This window comes from Abramis brama, assembly GCF_963993115.1.
Source record: "Abramis brama genome assembly, chromosome: 14".
Classification (NCBI taxonomy): domain Eukaryota; kingdom Metazoa; phylum Chordata; class Actinopteri; order Cypriniformes; family Leuciscidae; genus Abramis; species Abramis brama.
Window position 1 is genome coordinate 5,675,925 of NC_139976.1, and position 24,631 is coordinate 5,700,555.

Below are 24,631 nucleotides of genomic sequence, written 5' to 3' on the forward strand. Positions count from 1 at the left end.
TTGTAATAACATTTCACAATATTACTGTTTTAAAATCTACACAATACTCTGTATTTTTTTTTAAAATAAATGTATTTTTTAAAATCACCACAAATGTAGAACAGTAGCATATATATATATATATATATATATATATATATCTCAGTCATAGAATCCCCAAGGTATTTAAGACAGCACAGAAATATTGTAGCAATGAGTCGCATACTAACCTCAGCTCCTTTCAAAGCAAAAGGTCAGTTGAAGTTGTTTCCCACAACATGAACGCATATTTGCAGATGACCTTTTCGTAAGGCACCTGGGAGAGCGTTTCTGTACAGTGACCCAACACGCTCTTTCCAAGCACTCAAGCATGTGTCATGCACGACTTATCAGTGGAATGGCTCTTTGTTTAGCTGTAATTCTCCTCAAGTCTCTCTATCTTTCCTTCTTCCGTTCACACTTAACTGTGGAAAAACCTATCTCTTCCCAGCACAGGTCTAAAAACAGAGAATAGCAGAGCTGTCATTCACCTGGCCAACTAAAGATGCACTCACAGTGAGCAGATACAAATCAGGACATCATGTCTGATACCTGAGTGCTGGGATCGGCGTGGGTTCAGAAGCAGACATACATAGTGCTGTTTGTCACAGCCCACAAACGCCTATCGCTTCAGAACGATGTCTGCTCTGGCTCTGCATATACAGACCTTTGTAGGTGATGCAAAACACACAAAGAAATGTAATACAGCTGTTTCTGTGTGTGAGGGTTGCAGGACTTCACCAGCACTTCGGAGACTTACAATAGGCCTGCCAGAAATACTGTGATAAATTTGGCATCAGAACAGAATTCAGGGGAAGCACTATCTAAGCACTTTGTATTTGACTGCCCTGTGAATTAAACATCAGAGGGATATTGGCGTGTCACCGCTGGCTGCTCCATTCACAAGAGTGACTTGAAATTGCTTCTAAAATCAGACTGGATAAAAACGGCAAACTGGCTCTTGAGACGAAACTACATATGAATGAGTGTTGCTATACACAGAGTCGTAAAAAAAAAAAAAAAAAAGAGTATGAAAGGATTTGATGGACAATTCAGTTACATATTGTATTAAAGTGAGTTTCTGGCCTATAACTAATGCATATTGTACCATATTAATAGTTTAATGGGCCAGTATGTTTCTTTTTTAAGAAATACTTTTATGAAGAGATTGACAATTGAAGAGATCTCATTCTTGATTTTACTTTCCAAAGACAAATATTTCATAAGCACAAAGAAAATGGCGCCTTCTCCTCCATTACATACAGAGGTAAACAGCTGTACTCTCTAGTACTCACGATGGTACTCATGTTAAAGACACAAAAGTACCGCGGTTCGTTCCAAATAATATAATATCTAAAGAGATCAGCGGGTAAGCAATTTCTGCCACTTTACTAACTTCCACCAGCTTGATAACGGACGTGTCAGATGTCAGCAGCTCCAACGCACAAAATCATTCAACAGGCAGAGAGAGTTTCTGAATTAAAAAGTGTGGGCTTCTCCCTTCACTCACTTCATTTTGCTGTTAACAGAGTCTAGTTCTGTCACAGAGACAGGTCTGATTTCTAGAGACACCTATTTTAGTGATATCTGTCAGCTATAAGGACATTTTATGTGTAGAATTGCAAAAAAGTATCTTACTGTACAAGCAGAGGTAAGAATGACCTGGAACGACACTCTGCTATAACTTGAATGCAGAGTTGTTCAGTCGTTCAGCTGATGGGCACCAGAATCACCAATGAATTTCAAAAATCCCAATACAACCCTCGCTTTAACTAGTCGAGTTTGGTTCAGGTTCAGCACACCAGTACTAAATTGCATGGAATTTCAACTAAGCATCGCCACACCAAGGGTCCTGTCTATCATAATCAGAGCACCCAAGCTACTTATCAAGTACACTGAAACAAATATTAAAATATAATAATGATGACATATTACATAATTAAAATTAAGCTCCTCAGCTCCCCACTTAATTGCACAGAACTAGTGTGAGGGTTGAAGCTAATGATGTGAGGAAAAACCAGCCTCATTTAAATGACAGTAATCTGATTACAGATGAGGTTTTTTTTTTTTTTTTTTAAACTATTGACACACTGGTTGCATGAGATTTCATATTCACCGTCAGCACACAGTGAAAAGAGACTCCTGGTGAGAACCCAAGCCTCCAAAGCAACACATGTCACTTCATTCTAGAGTAGGGCAGTCATTTAATACATTATTCAACACTTCAGCATCCTTGATCACAGTAGTGTTTTATGGTGCTTGGTGGATACACTGCTGCACAAACCTAGACTACGACACATTATGTAAAGATAAAGGTCCATTCCTGCATATAACACCTGCTATTAACTCCACCTCTACCGTGCCTGCTTGCTTTTATTCATGATTCTGTCTTTAGAATGTATATGAGCACAGATGATATCCTGGTATAAACATGCGAACCCAAAAAGTCAAGACATGCTGCTGCTGTTTTGCAATGTTTCCGAGATCTCATTCGTGATTTTACTTTCAAACAGGCCGTGAAGTGGTGTGTTCAAGACTCTCCTTGAAGCGGACTTGAGTATATTCCGCTGAGGAACCGGAGTGAAAAGCTAAACAGAGGGCAGAGATTAGGACATCACCCACAGAGATTAGACCCTCATCTACTTTGACAACCAATCAGAAGCACAGCTTGAAGATTCAAAAGGTTTCCCCCCACCTTTTGATGATAAAAAAATTTGAAAGGGAATTTTAATGTGGAGGCTTACAAAGGGACAGATACAGAGGAAAGGAGTGACCCTCTTCAAAAGTCTTAAGAAGAGTTCAGAATTCTTTCAGCGGACCAGGAGGCACTGCTAATAGCTTTCTTTTCTCCATCCAAACGATAAGATACTGGTGGAGTTCACTTATTTTAGAAATTGTGAGGGCATCTATCGAGATAAGATATGACCTCACATTAAAAAAGGGAGACGGTAGGAACGGAGAAGCGATAAGAGTTTTATTCGGCGACTCAGAGAAGCTGGGAACTTGACAGGCTAAATTGATTTGGGTGTTGGTGAGTAAATCTGAGTGCTATGGGAAACTGGTTTGCAGTAAATCTGTAAAGTCTCCAACTGTTCAGCCCAACGTGAGAATCAATGTCTCAGTGATCTACAGGAGGGCTTTCTCGAATTGTCAATAGCATATTCCTTCAGAGAAAATGGTAATTATCGGCTCTGTCTGAAGTTCAGAAAATAAATTCATCCACCATGGTGACCAGCTATTTAGAAGATACAAACATCTAAAGTTTGACTAAAATTTTATACCATGGAATGAGTAATTGTATGACAATATACATATTTTGCTGGAAATTAGATTCCAAAAATGGTTTAAATGCCTTTTTTTTTTTTTTTTTTATAATCCAATAAATTAAAACTTCACAAATGGAAGATACTTCATCGCATTTGATTATTTTATCTAAAGGATAAGATTCATAATAATGGCATCAGTGTAATAAGAAATTCAAAACTGCTAAATAGACTATCGCATTATCACACAATTAAAGTACTGATAGTTATACTAACTAGTCTTTATGCCCTGGAATAAGAATATTTCATTATATGAGATCCTGCTTGGCAAGCCGTATAGAGCTAATGATTGAGATTTCATAAATCAAAGGCTCCGTGGCATAAATCTGCTCTTACTTGCGAACACATCAGACGCAGGCTTTTAATAGAAGGCAAACCAGGGCTTGGATAATTACCAGTGTACCATTTCTAGACATGTCTGTTAAAAAAAAGAACATCCTGAATTCATGTAGAGGATTCAATACTTTTTCTGTCTGTGTTCATTCTTTTCAAGTGAATCACATTACACATTATCATTAATAAAACACAGCAAACAAAGTGTTGAAACGAGAGCGCTGTGGCGAGTTCAGCCTCCACTGACACAAATGTGCAGTTGTTCAGAAACAAATTACAGGTAATGTTGCTGTGCGTGAGTGTGATGCCAAAACATGGAAATAAGAGTGACAAATCTTTTATTCACAGTGTGATGCTGAATGGCACACATTATTTTATTAATTCATCTATTATTATTAATATAATTAAATAATGTGTGCCATTCAGCATCACACTGTGAATAAAAGATTTGTAAAGATTTGTAATTATTCTAAAAAATAATGAATAATAATGATAATATTAATAAACACAAATATTGTTTATTCAGTATTATTAAATATTAATATTATTAATACTATGAATTAACATTGTTAATTATTGAGATCAACAACTTTTGTTTTGTTTTGTATATACAGTGCAATGCATAAGTTAATACACCCATGCTAAAGTTGACTAAAAAGAGGAATAAAAAATCATATTTTGGAAATTGAACTTAATGCCTTAATTTAAAAAATTAGGAAAAATCCAACCTTTTAGGACACCAATTTTCTTTGTGAATGAATAATGTATCGTAAATAAATAAATGTTCTTCCTTAAAATACATGGTGCATAAGTGTGTACACCCCTATGTTAAATTCCCATAGAGGCAGGCAGATTTTTATTTTTAAGTATTTTTTTTAAATTAATTTTTAGGATACTATGCATCCTGATAAAGTTCCCTTGGCCTTTGGAATTAAAATAGCCCCACATCATCACATAGCATTCACCATACCTAGAGATTGGCATGGTTTTATTTCAGTTAGCCTAAAAGCTAGTTTGATTTGCATTGAGAGATGATCTTATGGAAAGTACCCCATGCCAATCTCTAGGTATGGTGAAGGCTATGTGATGATGAAAAATCTGCCTGCCTCTATGGGAATTTAACATAGGGGTGTACACACTTATGCACCATGTATTTTAAGGAAGAACATTTATTTATTTACGATACATTATTCATTCACAAAGAAAATTGGTGTCCTAAAAGGTTGGATTTTTCCTAATTTTTTAAATTAAGGCATTAAGTTCAATTTCCAAAATATTACTTTAGCATGGGTGTATTAACGTATGCATTGCACTGTATATATATATATATATATATATATATATATATATATATATATATATATATATATATATATATATATATATATATACAGTGAGGAAAATAAGTATTTGAACACCCTGCTATTTTGCAAGTTCTCCCACTTAGAAATCATGGAGGGGTCTGAAATTGTCATCGTAGGTGCATGTCCACTGTGAGAGACATAATCTAAAAAAAAAAATCCAGAAATCACAATGTATGATTTTTTAACTATTTATTTGTATGATACAGCTGCAAATAAGTATTTGAACACCTGAGAAAATCAATGTTAATATTTGGTACAGAGGTCAAACGTTTCCTGTAGTTTTTCACCAGGTTTGCACACACTGCAGGAGGGATTTTGGCCCACTCCTCCACACAGATCTTCTCTAGATCAGTCAGGTTTCTGGGCTGTCGCTGAGAAACACGGAGTTTGAGCTCCCTCCAAAGATTCTCTATTGGGTTTAGGTCTGGAGACTGGCTAGGCCACGCCAGAACCTTGATATGCTTCTTACAGAGCCACTCCTTGGTTATCCTGGCTGTGTGCTTGGGGTCATTGTCATGTTGGAAGACCCAGCCTCGACCCATCTTCAATGCTCTAACTGAGGGAAGGAGGTTGTTCCCCAAAATCTCGCAATACATGGCCCCGGTCATCCTCTCCTTAATACAGTGCAGTCGCCCTGTCCCATGTGCAGAAAAACACCTCCAAAGCATGATGCTACCACCCCCATGCTTCACAGTAGGGATGGTGTTCTTGGGATGGTACTCATCATTCTTCTTCCTCCAAACACGTTTAGTGGAATTATGATAAAAAAGTTATATTTTGGTCTCATCTGACCACATGACTTTCTCCCATGACTCCTCTGGATCATCCAAATGGTCATTGGCAAACTTAAGACGGGCCTTGACATGTGCTGGTTTAAGCAGGGGAACCTTCCGTGCCATGCATGATTTCAAACCATGACGTCTTAGTGTATTACCAACAGTAACCTTGGAAACGGTGGTCCCAGCTCTTTTCAGGTCATTGACCAGCTCCTCCCGTGTAGTTCTGGGCTGATTTCTCACCTTTCTTAGGATCATTGAGACCCCACGAGGTGAGATCTTGCATGGAGCCCCAGTCCGAGGGAGATTGACAGTCATGTTTAGCTTCTTCCATTTTCTAATGATTGCTCCAACAGTGGATCTTTTTTCACCAAGCTGCTTGGCAATTTCCCCGTAGCCCTTTCCAGCCTTGTGGAGGTGTACAATTTTGTCTCTAGTGTCTTTGGACAGCTCTTTGGTCTTGGCCATGTTAGTAGTTGGATTCTTACTGATTGTATGGGGTGGACAGGTGTCTTTATGCAGCTAACAACCTCAAACAGGTGCATCTAATTTAGGATAATAAATGGAGTGGAGGTGGACATTTTAAAGGCAGACTAACAGGTCTTTGAGGGTCAGAATTCTAGCTGATAGACAGGTGTTCAAATACTTATTTGCAGCTGTATCATAGAAATAAATAGTTAAAAAATCATATATTGTGATTTCTGGATTTTTTTTTTTTAGATTATGTCTCTCACAGTGGACATGCACCTACGATGACAATTTCAGACCCCTCCATGATTTCCAAGTGGGAGAACTTGCAAAATAGCAGGGTGTTCAAATACTTATTTTCCTCACTGTATATCAACATCCTATTGTACTTATACATAATATGAATATTACAGAATATTGAACAGAACAGAATATTATTCTTATTTACCCTGTCTGCTATTTGTGAAAAAACACTCCAAATTCACACCATTGGTTGGAATCAACCATATGGATGTATTTTGTATGAAACTAGAACAGCAGAGAGTATTTTATCATTGAAGGAATTTTAAGGTATAATGACAACTTTGATAGATTTGCTAAATCGGGGCTCCACGCAGGGAGTTTCCAGGGGGCAAACTGCTCATCTAAATATGGTACAGAATTCATAGCGAGCGTCCTTAGAGTCATTAGTGAATCTCTCTTAGTCCAGTCAGAGTGCATAATATTAATGAAAGCTGTGCTAGAGACCTCTCCACTTTAATCATCTTCATCTCTCTCGCTCTTTATCGCTCTGCGGTGACCTTTTCAATCAATTAAAGCTTTAAGGCTGACCTGATCAGTGTGAACAAGAGTAGTACAAGCTGTCCACGAGTCCATGAGGTGGAAGAGCTGAGAGCTGAGAGCTGAGAGCTGAGAGCCAGTTCAATCACTGTCTGAGCAGAAACTGGACAAAATCTACAAGTCTGAGGTTTGTGTGCACTGTAAAAAAAGAAAAGTTGACTTAACTTAAAATTATAAGGCAACTTGCTGCACAGATTTTTTTAGTTGACTCAACTAATAGAGTTTACTCAACTGGAGATGTTATAGTTGAGTCAACTCAACTATAGAGATGTTTTAGTTGAGTCAACTCAAAAAAATCTGTGCAGCAAGTTGCCTTATAATTTTAAGTGAAGTCAACTTTTCTTTTTTTACAGTGTGATTTGTTTATGTTTTTGAAAGTGTCAAATGCTCAAAAATAAAGAAAAACAGTAATATTGTGAAATATTATTACAGTTTAAAGTAACTGTTTTCTATTTAATATATTTTTAAAAAGTGTAACTTATTCCTTAGACCAAAATTGAATTTTCCTTCAGTCTTCAGTCACATGATCCTTCAGAAATCATTCTATGCTGATTCGCTGCTCAATACACATTTCTTATTATTATCAATGTGGATTCTTTGATGAATAGAAAGTTCAAAGGAGCAGCATTATTTTAAATAGAAATGCTTTATAACATTATAAATGTCTTTACTGTCACTTATGACAATTCAATTTAAAAGTATCAACGTCTTTCAAAAAAAACAAAATCTGTATCAGTGTTAAAGGTGCATTGTGTAATATTTAGGAGGATCAGTTGACAGAAATTCAATATCATATACATAACTATGTTTTCAGTGGTGTATAAAGACCTTATTTAATGAACCGTTATGTTTTTATTACCTTAGAATGAGCCATTTCTATCTACATACAGTACACCGCGGGTCTCTGACATGTTTCTACAGTGGCCCTAAATGGACAAACGTGTTTCGTCACTATGTTGTTCTTCGTGCAAAGAAGCTAGCTAAAGTCAGCGCATACTCAATACTAAAGTCTGTGTCAACACTTGACACAATGATGAACAAGTAACAATAATATTCGCAAGAACATATCGTTTTACTGAATAATTAAGTAAACCTTATTTCTTAATTTATCTTTATAACGAAACCTCATTGCTTAACTGGTTACTCTGCTGTCTCAGACGATGACATATTTTCCTGTCGGCCACCGTAACTTCTGTTGGTTGCAATTCACAACCTCACCACTAGATGCCGCTACAAATTACACAGTGCACCTTTAAATATTTAGGAGGGCCCATTTAATTGATTATATTTTGAGTTGAGAAAGCCAAAAGATAGCAAAAAAATATAAATCCATGTTAGCCTTTAAAGAGGCAATAAAAAAGAAGTAGGCACTGGTTAAAACATCTACTAATACAATAAAATATCTTGCTTGTTAAAAATAATAAGGTCAACACGCATTTGATGTAGTTATGGCATCTAATCAGTTTGACCCCTGGACCGGCCCACTACTGTTCTGAGATAAGTTTGTAATTAGGAAAATTAGCAGGACTTCTCAAGAGAGAGACACACACAGAGACAGAGCTAAATTTGAAGATTTATCAGTGAAGGTGTTTATCAGAATTCTCAGAAAACGCCAAATTAATCTCCAAAGTGTTATCTCTATGCCCAAGCAGTAAAGACACTTCTTATGTAAATCATGACCTACTAATACTGCTGTTATCAGACACAATGTACTTTGCATAATTGCCCCCTCATTCAGCAGCCCGGCTTGTATAAATTTTGACCTTTGGCTTTTGGTGGGTCACACCTTGTATAAGTCATGAAAACTCCATGAGTGGCATTTGTATAACCGGAACTCAAAAACTTTATCCACATACTATATCATAAGTCAGAGACAGAATTACACTTCCAATCAAAAGTTTGGTCAGTAAGATTTTTGAAGAAAAAAAAATCGTTACAAAAATCTTACTGACTCTTAACCTTTGAGCAACAATGTATATAGTTATATTATATTGATTTCATATGTATTGTTTTCTATACACATTTGTCTCAATTTTGTACGTTTTCAGATTAGATATTTCCAGTTTTTACTGCAGAACAATAAAATTGTGCACCCCCACCGAGTTTACAAGTGAGCATGTCGATTTTCAAGTAAAGAGCAGAAAAACACATCTTTAGGTGTGAGCCAAAAAACAACTTCTCCCACATCAGTAAAATGCATCTATAGACACCATAAGCCTTGGGAATTTGGCAGACAACACATTAGTTCAACTTACTCTGCAACATCTCGACATAAATAGATAAACACCTTTGACACATACACAGAAAATCAGTTACTCAACTTCATGTTGATACTGTAATCTGAAACTTTTCGAATTCTGGTCATACAATACTCTTCCTCTATCATTTAATTGCAGGAAAAAATTTGGTTTGGCAACAATGGAGTCACATTCAGGGCATCAGTTGAAAGCTTAATCTCTCAGAACAGATGTGTAGGACTCCTGTAATTCAGGCATTTGAAGAGAGCTCAAAGCCGCCTCCATTGGCATTAAAGGACTCCCCCCCGCAGCACTGGCACTAACAGAGAGCATGATAAATAAGTGACTAAACTCAACTCATGCACATTGATATAATGGCAACATCTGCTTTCAAAAACATGCATCCAGTGCAACTGCCATCAGCATCCACAGAATCCTCGCTGGCTCTATTTAGCTCTACGTAGGAAGCATCATATGCATGCTTCCATCATGAAGGTTGATCCAAATAGTAGGCATCATAATTATTCTAAAATACCTTCTGTTTGGCTTAATTCAAAGGTAGTATCACATGAAAAGCATGCACTGTGTAGCGCTGTGTAGGAAAAATGCATTTTAGTTGGCAGACAAAGAAAGAGAAATTATTTGATGTATATGTACTTATAATTTATTCAATATCAAAATGTATTCAGCTCAGTAAAATTAAAAAAAGGACTATTTTACCTGAATGTGCTATGTAATTGTATGTTTTATATAGTTAGTTTAGAAACATGTTAACACCAAACACTGTTGAATTTTTTTTTTTCTCCCACATTTCTATAACACTTTGTACAAAACAAATGGTGTCAAAGCATCTTCACCGACACACATAATTAGACATATATAAATAGACAGGTGGAGCTGGAGGATTTCAGAGGAACTCTGAGAGCGTGTTGCAGGACTAACTTACAGCAAACAATGAACCAGACTATTTAAATGTTGAGCAAGCAATCTCATTGGCTGCTGGATCAGCAGAGGCCAATCAGCTTCAGTGTCATGCATTAATAATGTGATTTCTTGTAGATTGCATGTAAAGGACATATCAGCCTGTGCCCTACAGAGGTTCATGACTGAACTAGATATTTTTGTGTTGCAAAACTTGCTGCCTATGAAAAAAATCTGTCCCTTATGAAGTTCCATCTTAGTTAAGATGCTGACTTAAAAGTCAGGTGTCTGTATAGGCTGTAGACAGCAAGATGTCTCACAACAGCCATTGCAAGAAAAGAGTACGACCTGTCCACAGTGTCTAATAAAGTGCTCTTAACACAAACATCTGCAATAAAATATTTTGCAAGATTAAATGGTTGCACTTTATTTTACAGTACGTGCACTTACAGTGTACTTACAGTGTACTTACAGTGTACTTACCTAAGAAAGTACTGGGTTATATAAGTGTTACGAATAGTGGTGCTAAGAAATACACATGATGAGGAATAACTTTGGAATGAAGACTTTACTGAACAAACACATTGGAACTAGGAGAAACTCTGGAGAAACACACAAACAAACATCAACAAGAACCGACAAACACTTAGGGAGAACACAGGGTATACATGCGGCAAACAAAGAGAACTAATGAGATAATTAACGACACACAGCTGAACCAAATGAACTCATGAAGACGTGATGATGGAAACAAGGAGTGGTGGGAAACTGAACAAAATGAACACAAAAGGAAGCCCAAAAACAAACAGACATGTAACAATATGGTTTGGTATAGAGGCAGTTTCAAGATTAGTCCCTAGTTATTAACCAGTTATTGTAATTACTATAATAAGTTCATAGTATGTGCTGTACATGGAACAGGACTGTAAAATGAAGTGCTACCGCTTAAATATGGATTCGAAATGAATGATACAAAATTTTACATAGCCAGTTTTAGACATCCAAGAACATCAACATTTTAAATATTTAATCACTCACACAAAAATATATAAAAACATATAAATATTGAACTGTTAATTAAAACAGGATAATTTATCCTGATAATTGTGGCACGTGTTGTGTTGAGATGTGATAAGGTGCAATCTGTGATGAGCCTAATTTATATAGAAAGGAGTGATAAAAACTCACTGCATTGGTATTTCCAGTTATTTAGCTGCCTGTTAAACTGGATTGTGGGTTAATTAATTAGACTGTCTTACATAAGTTAAACACAGCATCCAGAGAGAGCCGTACACCTCAATTATCTGCCCTTACACAAACTGTACAGCAATAATTCCTAACTTAAGAATTAGATTGCAATCAGAAAGAATTGCAACGCCAATTACAATTCGAATGCAGTGGGCTGATGCTCTGTGGACCAGACATGAAGAGTGATACAGTTCCCAAGGCATCAGACAAACATGCACATACATTGTTAGAGAATTCATCCCTCACACCCACATACAAGACTGGAGGTGAAAAATACATACATTTGCCCATAAAATATATAGATCTGCACTCAGAATCATATACACCCTCTTATTGACACGCATGCATGTTTTTTTTTACCTCAGGCAATCCACAAGCAAGAGGGACTGAACAAGTTCAACAGATGAAAACAGTTAATCAATAGGCAAGGAAGAGAAACAGACAGAGAGAAAAAGAGAAAAAGAAAGACTGGAAAATAAAAAGGATACGCTCTGTCTGTTTCCCTAACTAAAGTCCGTACTTCTTTCAGTTCAGTCATTATGCACTGACCCTTGAATTAAACCCGTCCACTTCAGCAAAGTGAAACTCTTACTTTTTGAAGAATAATGGGAACGCCATGGTAAGAACAACACCTAAACAAGCTCAGCAAGTAGATGAGTGCTCAAGCAGCAACATTTCTTGTAATTGCTTGGGAAAGTCCAAACCAACAAACATTAAACCCTCAAATTTCCTCTCAAATCGAATAAGTCTGCATGAAAGCACTGTACACAAACAGTTTTTTTTTGTTTTTTGTTTTTTTACCAGAATGCACTTTAAAACCTTTCCTTTCATGCGTGCTAAGTTTAAAGTGAATGAATAAAACAACATGCAGACTATTTCTGACAACCCAGGACTAAAAAACTGTGACATTTGCATAACCAAAGGCATTTGCAATTACAATTCACCAATTAGGACATCAGAAGCTTTGTGAGAAAGCAGGCCCTCATTATGAACCCAAGAATCTTACCAAGTGGGTTAGACAAAACAACGCAAAGCAGGTTGGTTTCAATCTGACCCAGAAGAAAAAAGCTGAAGCACTGATGAGGAGAGAGTATTGCTGGTATAGTTTGGTAAAGACAGTTTAGTGCAAACCAAACAGGAACAAAGTTTGGTTTGCACTAAATAATTAGTACATTAATCAACTAAAATAAATCAACAGTCAAGCTACGAACAAAAAGTTGCTCATAATTTAATCATTTTTAAGTGATTCTTTCTTCATTAACTCAACTGATTCATTCAAACACACTGATTCATTCAGAAGTGAAATAAGTAACTGTCCTTAAAAGTGAAATTGAAACATTCACTCATCAGATTCGGTCAACAACACTGATTATTTTAGGAACTAAACAACTGACTATCTTTATGAATGAGTCACTGGATCATTAAGTCAACCGATTCGTTTAAACACAGTGATTCATTCAGTGATGAAACAAACAACTATAAGTTTTTCACTCATCCGATCCATTAAAATACATCAACTCATCCTTATAAGTGAGTCATTGGATCATTCACATTCAGGGTGACTATTTCTGTGTACCAATATACATACTTATGCTATGCCCTAAAATTATGACTGTGTAGCAGAAAATTAGGCAAGTTTTTGGGACATACTACTACGCCTTTAACGGACCACAGACCAGTGATTCATTAAACCACTCACTCATCCTTCTACTACACAGATTCATTCAGTAATGCCACTTCTGCTTGGGGAAGCTCAATAGATCATTCCGCTGTAGCTTTGTTTGGAAATGCACAAAAAATGCAACTGGCAATATCGTGTCTAAAATGTAAGTTACTCAATAATAGTAATGCCTGTTTTATAAAAGCAATAACATATTCATGACCATGCATTCTTGAATGATTCACAAACCCTTGTGACAGTTATATCACGCCATGTTAACTGAAAAAAATTCACTATTGGAAACAGTGGAGCTGCTGTCACTGCAATGTGATTAAGTGAACGAATCACTACTTTTAGTAAGTTACTCCCTAAAACTGCAGATAGGATAGGATCCTTTGGGACAGCGGTGGCGTTTGATAGTTGACCGCTGCGCTGGGGATTTTTTTCATGAGCACATGAAATGAGCACATTGAGCACAAGGACACTAATAAAAGCTTTTTCTGTTGTACTCCTACCTGCATGAGGTGTCATCAGAAACGGAAGCTTGATCGGTGAGAGCGAGAGCAGGTGGAGAGGGTGAGCGGAAGAGACAGATGCTCCCTGTGTCACGTCAGAATCCATCGCCATCATGGCTGCTGCTGCCAGAGCGATCCGTTTAGAACTTCCTCTTCGCTTAATGGCCACGGGACAACCTGAAAAGACAAATAAAGATTGATAAATAGTTGACTTTGGATATAACACTGATATAACACTGTATTTTTTTGCTGGCCATTCTTTTGCTGGTCAGTCTAACAAAATGTGCTCATAAATGTTTATTTTAATGGTTAAACTGGGATAGGAAAATTGTCCCAGTAAATCAGTAACGTCTGTGTGGATGTGGATTTTCTTCCTCATCATCAAACTATCTATTTAAAGTCACCATGTATTTGCATTACAGTATTTGTTCAAGTTTTTGAAGTGTTTGTTGGAGTTTCATTTAGATATGACACGAACTTCCGTTTCATGCCAACTTTAAATGCATGATGTTTTAGAGACGTTATGTTAAGTATTATGTGGCTTTAATCATTTTAATCTGCCTTCATATAATTTCATATAAACAACATAGTAGTCAACATGAAAACACACATGGAAAAAATAATTACATAATATTATAAGAAAGTAAATGGGTACATGTTTGCATATATAAAATAAGAATGACAGTAAACAGTCATATAAATACAGATTCTTGTAATTCCATCATGTGCATCAATGGAGGTTTGAACATGCAATGTGTGTCGTGTGCAGGACTGTCTTTGTTCTGGGGTTTAACTGGCTGCCAAATGTTTCATGGGCTTTGCCTGTGAGTTTCATCGAAGTGTTGAAAACCTTATCAAATCTGAACACAATCCCAAACCCTCACACACAAATATCTACTATATGTGAGTCAGTGAACAAGCCAAACTCTGTAACTGCACATTAGAGACATTAGAAGAAATGTGGTTTGTAACTGAATTATCTGGAGTCATGACCACCATGCAAGCAAAGTCAACTTCATCCACATTACATTTATGCATTTGGCAAATGCTTTTTGCTGCAAATGAAAAACAAAAATGTAATGTGGATAAGGTTACAGGCAATCCATAGCCGTTATGTATACATGTATATCAGTATGTGTGCTTGTTGGGAATCAAATCCATTACCATGGTGTTACTTACTGTAACTCCATATATCGTAGTTTCCAATGCATTTAATAAAAAAAAAATTGCAAGCCAGTGTTTTTTTTTTTAAGAGCTACACTGTAAAAAAAAATATTTTTTGAAAGGAAATACAAATTATTGGAGATTACTGGAGTACGTTTTACAAGAAAATACCATTTCAGTCTTTCTACTTCAAAATGTCACATTCATTTCAATGTGATACTTGCCGTTTGTAATTACTTGAGAAATGTATGTTTTAAAGAGTGAAAACTGTTTCTACGTGATTTTTTTCACTGTATGAATTTTTAAAGATCTAAAACCGATTCAATGCGTAAGCCTGAAGAGCTATTGAATGTAAACATGAACAACAGCAGTGACTCCCATAAAGCTCCAGAATAGACTCCAGCCACACCATCTAATGACTTGTGTATTTGTATATGTTTGAATATTTTGCCATAACCAACAAATATATTGTATTTTACATTATAATCAATGAATAAAAGTGACACATTGAATTAAAATGTGACATTTTGAAGTAGAAAGACTGAAATAGTACTATTTTAGTATTTTTCTTTACGGTGTACATACCTTAATGTTTTTCATGATTTTTACTATATTTTTTCTCACATGAAGGTTTCAATGTGATTTGCTTTGGTTCATGGTTTAGAATTCTTTCTTTTTTGGGGCGTTTTTGCCTTTATTATGATAGGGCAGTAAGCAGACAGGAAGTGAAGCGGGAAAGAGAGGGGGGGCGGGATCTGGAAAGGTCCGCGATCCGGGGCTCGAACTCGGGTCGCCCGAAGCGCAACAGCGTCATATGTCATGGTTTAGAAATCTTTATTGCAGATCTTTTTGAAATATCTAGCCGAAGTGGATGGTAGTTGTGCTCTACACTGTACCTAACTTCACTGTGTTGTCAAAACCATGATGAAGATCCCTTATTAGTCACCTGGGTGAGCTAACACACACATGCTCGTCTCATCTCCACCGTTTCTAGTGCCTGTCTCCCCTGAGCGAGGGAAATGCTATTTAACCAAACCTTGAAGAGATCTTTGGAGTGAGCAGGCGGGGTGTTTCTTCCATGCTGAGCAGCTGAAACACTTTATCTAATGGTACAGAGTGGGCGGATCAGAGCCAACCAGAGCAGTTAGCATGCACATGTAGCACACTGGAAATCAGGCCACCGGGGAATATATCATATGGAACCGCTCCAGCACATCCACTCTCCCATACTGCGAGAATGCTTTAGAGGGCGGTTGGGGAGGGAGGAATACTCTGTCATCTGACAGCTGAAGCAAAGGGTATGGGGACTGCGGATTAAACTCTGCTAACCTTTTAGCTTGATAGTAATGATAAATGTGGATCTAACTGCTTCACTTTAATACCTAGCCGCTGGAGATGAAGTGACAGGTGCACAGATCACATAAACAATGCATCGTTCATCAGGAAGCGCTCTCCGCGAACATGACGTGAAATAGAAACCTTGAATTATACATCCACTGAGGGCTTCTCTTGATAGCCAGCCCAGCACGCCATGTGACTTTAGCAGAGGTAAAACCTCAAAAGTAACACTGCTCGGAAACTAGCACTCATGATATATAAAAAAACATCTTTCTTCATTTCGTGGCTGGGTGCTGCCTTTTGACAGGTTTAACGAAGAAGGAGAAACACTATAAATATACGGTGGCCAAAGGCTGCAGGAATGAGGGCATTTTCCCAGTCTCAAGGGGAGCTATTATTGCTGTGCTCCTAAGAAGTGTCCTCAAACCTGTCTGAAACAAGTCCTTACGATTTATGCTTTCACAAGTTACGTTTGAACCACAGTCAATGTTTGTTTTGACATCTCAGCCATTTACCCTATGATAGTATACAGTATATCCGAGTGATTCTTCGAGCTATACAGTAATGAACTCTCCCAGAAATGTCTCTTTTTGTTACAGTATATGGATCGAAGTTGCATTAAATCTAAAATTATTTTATTTTTACATATTTATTTTATCATTTCTGAACTATGAGCATGTAATTTTAGATTGAATGTTTCCCAGATACTTCAACAGAGGTAATATAGGCCTACTATAATATTTAAATAATACTATTTTATATCTATCACAAAAATATGAACATAGCAAGAAGTGAAAAAAAAAAAAAAATAAATATTTACTCATAAACTTTCCCTTAGTCACCACAACCGCAACAGTTTGGGCACTAATACAATTTTATCAAAAGTTATAAAATGACAAATATAAGACCAGAAAAGCGTTAAAGGTCGAATTATGCAAATGGAAGATTGTTTCCGCCACAGAACAAAAAAATTGACCATAAATCACAATTTAGATTGTTTTTCCCCCACAATTTTTTTACACTTCACAACTCAGACTTTTTTTCTTTTTTTTCGCAGAATTGTGAGATGTAAACTCACAATTGCAAGTTCTAAAGTCAGAATTGTGAGATATAAACAATTTTGCGGAAAAAAGTCAGCCCACAATTCTAACATTTTCTTGCGATTGCGAGAGTGTTAGTTGCAATTCTGGGGGGGGGGGAGTCAGAATTGTGGGAAAAAAACTTGCAAAAAAACGTGCAAAAAAAAAAGAAGGCATAATTGCAAGTTTATATTTCACAAAAGATATTATTTCTCAGAATTGCGAGTTTACTATATATATATATATATATATATATATATATATATATATATATATACATACATATATAGTAAATAGTATATATATCATTTATATTAATTATAAATGTTGCCAACTAACTAAGATAAATAAGTTGTGAGTTGTAGGATAATAAGTCTAAAAATAAATTACTAAAACTAAAATAAAAATAAATTAAAGCTAAACAGAAATATAAAAAACACAGAAAACTAATAAAAATGACATAAACATTTTGCAAAATAAAACCTTAAAAAGGTTAATTATAGATAAAGACAGAAACACGCCAGTTCACCGATCATTTTCCTCAGCTGTAGGCAAAGGCAAGTTTCAAATCAGTGTTTCTCCGGGAGACTAGCGCTAAATTAATACTCTAGTTTAGCGCCATCTACTGTTTAAGAAGAGGAAGTTGCTCAACTGCATTTGTGAGAAAATCGAGCCAAGAGATTTCATAAAAAGCCAAGTGTCTCACAATCATAACAGACAGATGCATTTGTATGCACTAGATTTGGTATTTGTTCAAAGGTTACATGCAATTTGTAGGATGGTTTGTATTTATTTGTGAAATATTATCTTGGCTCATTTATTTATATTTGTAAAACACAATACATATTTGTTACTCCACTGCATTTTCGCTCAAATTGACCTTTGTACCTCGTGTAGATCGAGTTTGTTTGCGAGTCGAGTTTTCCTTTGCAAAGCAGATCGAGTTTGTTTGCAAAATGCTGGATTTGTTTGTTTAATTATGGCACAATATTAACTCCATACCAAAATCACATAAAATAACTAAAACTTAAATTAAAATGAAAAATAAAAGCTAATTCAAAATATGTGTGTGTGTGTGTGTGTGTGTGTGTGTGTGTGTGTGTGTGTGTGTGTGTGTGTGTGTGTGTGTGTGTGTGTGTGTGTGTGTGTGTGTGTGTGTGTTGACGTCTAAGTGTGACATGTTTCGAGCAATCTCTCCCATCTCTCTCAGGGGGTCTTGTTTCAGAGAAATTGAGCAGAAAGATTCAGGCCAAGACAAGGGTAAATGTAGCGGGAGCCTTCAGCGCTCTGGAGCTGTCCGCCCTGCAGCGGTGCTGAAATGGCGAGTGATTGCACTTATGAAACTTTCGGCCACTTATGTGTGCTCCAGACTACACTGCCATCATCTTGATCCACAAAGAGGCTCTGTGTCAGAGTCTGTCTCTGTCACTATGCTGTCCTCCCACTGTTACCTTAGTTACCTGGTTAACAAACTACTTCATACCGTCTCCCTGAAAACAACTTATTCTGTTGAATTAAGCCATTAGTCTCCCCCAAATCCTCCTGTAACATAGGCCAGATAATAATGCTGAGCACTTCTTTTCAGAGTAAAAGTGGATTGAAGGTAACTGCCTAAAGAAGAGGCTTTTATCGTAATTTATGAAGTTGGAGAGTTGAGTTGAGCTGAGAAAGAAGTTTGGCAGAAGCACAACAATTTTAGTAAACATGGTTTTGAAGTCAACATGAAGTTCAACCAAACATCCAAATTATGCCTATATACAACTACAACTATAAAAGTGGCACATTCTTTTGCTTTGGAATCTTTTAAAACTTGCCCCTATGCTTTTTAAATACATGGAAAAAGAACAACTAAACATTTTCAACCAAGTCATACAGGTTTGAGAAACAATTATGTTCACTTATGTTAATTTTTTGGTGAACTAATCCCTTTAATGCGCATTCATGATCGTACTTTGCACAATTAATCCGCCCACTTTGAAATCAAGAACAACACATAATAAAAAAATCAGTGATTGGTTACAAAAAACTAGAAGAACTAGAAGAGTTCTCTTTTAGATTTTTCAACCCTCAAGAAGTGCTAATTTTTATATTTTCATTTTTTTTATATTTATATTAACATTTTCATTTTTATTTGCTCATGCATACTGTATCTTATAGCACAAATACAGTGATTTTTGGCACTTTAAAGAATGCTTTTTGGACCTTTAAAATTAAAATCCAGGTAGGTCATTAAAATGCCAGGTATGCATTGCCGGTATATGAACAGGGGCCAATATGTATTGATTTGAAATTGTGTTGGCTGGCTGATTTGCCTTAATGGAGGGCAAAAGTATTGCAGCATGCTCTGCATGCACATTTTCAATCAATGACAGTTATTGCATGGATTTTATGAATAACATGCATGTAAAAAGTAACTTATCAGATGTAAATATCAGAACAAATGACACTGTTATGATAAATATGGACCCAGCTAACAGGGAACTCAGAATTTGTTCTCGGAACCAAATGTGTATCTTCTAGTAACATTAATAGAACATTCGTTCAAATGAATAATTTTCTCAAAATGCTGGCACAAAAACTTTATTTATACATCATTCATGGAGCATTTTTTTCATAACTAAATGGGAATGTTAGCAAAATGTTCTTAGGATATATTTTTGTTAGCTGTATAGTCTCAAAAGACCAGGCTGGATATTTCTAAGCGGCAAAATCGTTGATCCTGTTGATCCTTGAACATCATTCCTGCCTGAAAACATAGTCCTAACCCTATCCCTACTCCTAAACCTAATCTTACCCATAATTTATCCCTAAAATCAAATAGGTGAATAACACTGATGTAGAAGCACATAACCCTGGTTGTAAGCCTAAACTTGACATAAACTGTAAACAAGATGTTATCGTTTAACAAAATCTTCAAAATCCTCAAATCTTATTGATTGATTGATTGATTGGAATGTTGTTCCAAAAAAAAAAAAAATATTGATACAGGAACATGTTGCACTTGATGAATTCAGGTTCTGCAACAAGTGTGCAATCAAAAGTCAAACGCAAACGATCAAATATATATCAACAATTGTCCCATCTGGGTCTGCTTTTACTTCCAAGTCATTTTAAGGGAAACATCTGCCGATATACTTCAAGTAAACATTAAGAGCTCCATTATTTCTCTTGAGCTATTAAAAGAGAAATCTACGACCAATACAATCATGTGGGTTTGGCTGATGTGCAGTATAATCTACTTAAATATGGATTGCTTGAGACACCGCTCAACAGATTGTGCCCTTGACAATGACCTAAAAACTCTTTTATAGACATTATCTCCCCCTGACAGTCCTTGTTAAATTCACACCCTGGAATATGGAGTTTCACTGTGTATAATTAGTATTCACACGTAGTCTGCAGTAAAAGTGTGTCAGACAAATCAATGTTTCTTATTTCAAATGTGTCTAGAATTCTGTTTGGACTAGATGGAGTCAAATGCGAAGGAGCGTGTGACTGTTGCACTGCAGTGGATTCTTCTAGCACAGCTAAAGTAAACAGAGTTTATTTCTGTTTCTTTCCCATTTCAATGTTCTAGCATGAATTGTGTGTTATTGATTGCAGCCTTTATCTCTAATGAGATCAAACTGTTTCTCAAAATGTTTGGTCTTGGTTATGAATCTCATGGTGGCACAAAATAAAAGCATGAAAAGTTCCACGTGAAGGTGTTTTAAAGCCTCATTAAAGTTCCCAAGAGAGCTTCGGCATGATCCATTCAAGGTGGGCCAAAACGCTTCAGTGCGCACTTCTAAATCGCCTGCTCAACTTTTAAACTCTATTTTCCAGAAGCTGCGTATTTCTTGACAAGGCAACCAGAGTGACTTTTCACGTTCCATTAGGTCCTGTCAATAAGACCAGGCTAAAATTCATGAAGATGAAAAATGAGATTTTGGAGTGGGTCTGTGAAGCAGAGGAATGGTGGGTTAAAGTAAAAATGACTTTTTGCCCTAGAAACCACAGTGTAGAACCTGAAAATGCACACAACAGAATGAGCCCTTCTCAGGAAAGCCCTCAGGAAGCATTGCAATGCTTCCACCTATTAGATGATAAATGAACGACCCTGAGCGAGCTAAAATAAAGCCTGAACTAGTTTGGCTGTCTAAAACACGGAGGCATTTTTTCTACTCCAACTTTACATTCATTAATTGCTATAAAACTAACGTAACATTTCAATTGATTGGATTGATTAGTTGATTAGTTTTGATAAAATACTGGAACCAAATCATTTTCATGTATTTCATTGTTTCCTGCACCGTTATTCAGCAGTGCTGTGGCGATCTGTGATAGATAGATAGATAGATAGATAGATAGATAGATAGATAGATAGATAGATAGATAGATAGATAGATAGATAGATAGATAGATAGATAGATAGATAGATAGATAGATAGATAGATAGATAGGATATTTTCAACTTGGATATTTAAGTAATTTCAACTTAAATTATTTAAAAAACTGACTTTAAAAAATGAGTTGAATCTTGAATAACTTATAAAAAAGCAATGTACAGTGATAACATATGTTGTCATAACTTATTGATCATATAATTTTTTGACAGTAAAAATGAAAATTTCTCAATCATTTACTGTTGACTTCATATATGTATGTTAATTTATTAAATTCCATTGTTTTCACTAAATTCTGACTATTTTAACTCGTTCTGTGTTTTTACCTTTCCATCAACACAGAGGCTAAACTATCCCTCAGAGACAGCACACTGTTATATTCCATAAACCATATAACTGTACTTATTGATTTTCACACTGATGAAAATCAAAACGGACGAACACATGACAAATAAATCGACATAAAATATTGGTTTATCGGTATATGACATCCAGCTGCAGTGGTGTTATGGATCGATACGAAGCTTACCTCAGAACAGGGATGGGAACCTTCAAAAGGAGTGTAATGGCCCTGAGGGATAAACTGCACTGAAGATGGAAACATACGTCTGAGTTATTACGCCTTTTATTTTGTTCTGAACATATTTCTTATTTCCTTTGGTTAGATATAAACACTGTAGAGCACAGATTATTAATGATGGACCTGGAATGCATGGCTGGCGGCAGATTCTGTGCTGGGTAGATGAAGAATGCCCGAATGCCAGGAAATTATTTGCTTCAGATATTGATTTGCTCTGTTTTCATTATGCCACAATTGTATGTACGCATTTACAGGCTTCCACCTTCAACAATCATTTTCTGAACATACCCTCTTATCAGCGCATTTTTCTTTGGTCTTGCTTTATGGAAAAAATAATAATTAAGTCATTTGAAATGCTAAATCTGTAGAACATCATTTGATTAATATCTGTTTCCCTCCAGTGACGTGTGTGCATGCAAATTGTATTTATACACTTTAATCTCTTAAGCCTGTAACATACTCTAAGTAAGTGTATGCAGATGTTTCCAGCCACCCAAGATCGATTTTGTGCATCATTTTAAAATGTTAGACTGAAGTTCATAACAAAAATCATTGGAACTGTTGACACAATAGTACATTGCTTTCTTCTAAATTTAAAGGGCCTATATGCAACTTTTTCCCCAAAATAAACGTAACAATAGCCTTTTTATTTGACCATTTATGACTCAAACATCTCCTGATGAGCATACTGACACCTTGTCAGCTTACAGTGGGTGCACCTATAAGCCTGTATCCTATTTTTCCTATTTTCTGTCGGGTCGGATTTTTCGCGCGCTGTCTGCGGATGTGACGTCAAGCGCGTTCATGTTAAACGTTTCAGATCACTCTGCCACCACCGCTAGTCAGCAATTAGCCTTAGTTTCTCAAACAATATATGTATTTGACTGTTCTTACCTCTGTAAACATAATGTTGACTTCTTTGCAGGGATGACTTGTGAAGTGTGCACGTACGAGAGCGAGCAGAAAGGAAGAGCAGTTCCGTTTTTTGACCACAGGTGTCAGTCGCGAGTTTAAATTTCAGAAAAACGCATATAGGCCCTTTAAACATATATACATTTGGCAGATGCTTTTATTTTAACTTACATTGAATTGGGAATTGAACCCATGACCCATTGCTAGGACTATGCTGTAAAGTTTGAGCAACTGGAATGTACAATTTACTACATCTAATTGTCTCTTTCAAATACATTTTCAGTTGGAAAATCTGCCATTTGTCTCTTTCAGGTGAATTTTAAGGTGAAAAATTTGTCCATTGTCTCTCACAGGTAAAAAATCTGCCAGTTGTCTCTTTCAGGTAAATTTTCAGTTGAAAAATCAGCCAATTGTCTCTTACTAGTGATTTTTTCAGGTGAAAATCTTCCAATAACTGTCTCTTTCAGGTGAAAAATCTGCCGATTGTCTCTTTCAGCAAAAAAACAATTTTAGTTTTCACGTTTATAGCTGAATAATAATACCATAAAATACAGTTCTGCTTGTGGATATCTATCTCGACTTGCAACTAAGTACCGTAAAAAAAATCCTACAATGTCTTTGCAAGATTTGATGCCACTAACCTTTAAAACTTTGGTATATCCAGTGATTAGCTCTTCAGAAACGCTCATGTCAACCTAGTACCAGACAGCAAATTGGAACTTCGATTTTTGGATCGTAGCTGCCAGTTTCGTGTGCAATGTGCATAAGAAAGTCAGTTAAAGAACTGTGTGTGTGACAAGTGAGGCTAATACTGTGTTCCAGGCTTATTAAAATCGAGAAAGTTGAGGAAAGCATCATAGTATGACAGATATCAGCACTATGAGAGAAAAAAAAACAGTCCAACAAAACACTTTTTTTAAACAAAAGGCAAATGCCGTGCGCGCCGCACCAATTTATCACGAGAATTTCTAGCAGCCCTAATAAAGTACGCTGTTACCTGAGGGAAAAGCTCTTAAACAGATGCTGACCTCTGTGGATGTGTTTGCAGACGTCAAGAACTTCCCTTTCCCTGCGGTAAGGAAGTGTAACTGCGAAGACACAAATTGGACTTCCTCACAGTGTTCGATTGTGCGAACGCCACACACCCTCTGGCACCAATTATTTCCTCGACTCACGCTCATCAACGGCTCAAGCCCGTGAGGAGGACTTTGTAAGAACAACTCTCAATACCACTCCAGAACTGATTCCCGGACATAGACAACTACCTTCTGAAGTTCAATTCTTCCCCAAAGCTTTGCTGTGCTGAGGGTGAATAACTATCACTTTGTAACTGACGCAGAGGTGTATTCAATGGTTTGATCTATTCACCTTTATGTCGAGCTAAGCTCATCAAAGGTGAAGACAAAGATCAAGTAGATTTTGTAATTCTCCAGATCAAAGATCAACTTTCTAATTCTCAGGCAACTTGCC

At 36.4% G+C, this 24,631-nt stretch overlaps 1 protein-coding gene across 1 annotated transcript in view; it reads right to left on the bottom strand.

Annotated features, from left to right (window-relative positions):
* tcerg1l (transcription elongation regulator 1 like) overlaps positions 1–24,631 on the bottom strand; it is a 73,739-nt gene that overhangs the window by 36,243 nt on the left and 12,865 nt on the right. Inside the window, exon 5 of the mRNA XM_084134764.1 lies at positions 13,704–13,880. Within this exon, the coding sequence (XP_083990890.1) occupies positions 13,704–13,880 (177 nt within the window). The remainder of the gene's footprint in view (positions 1–13,703; positions 13,881–24,631) is intronic.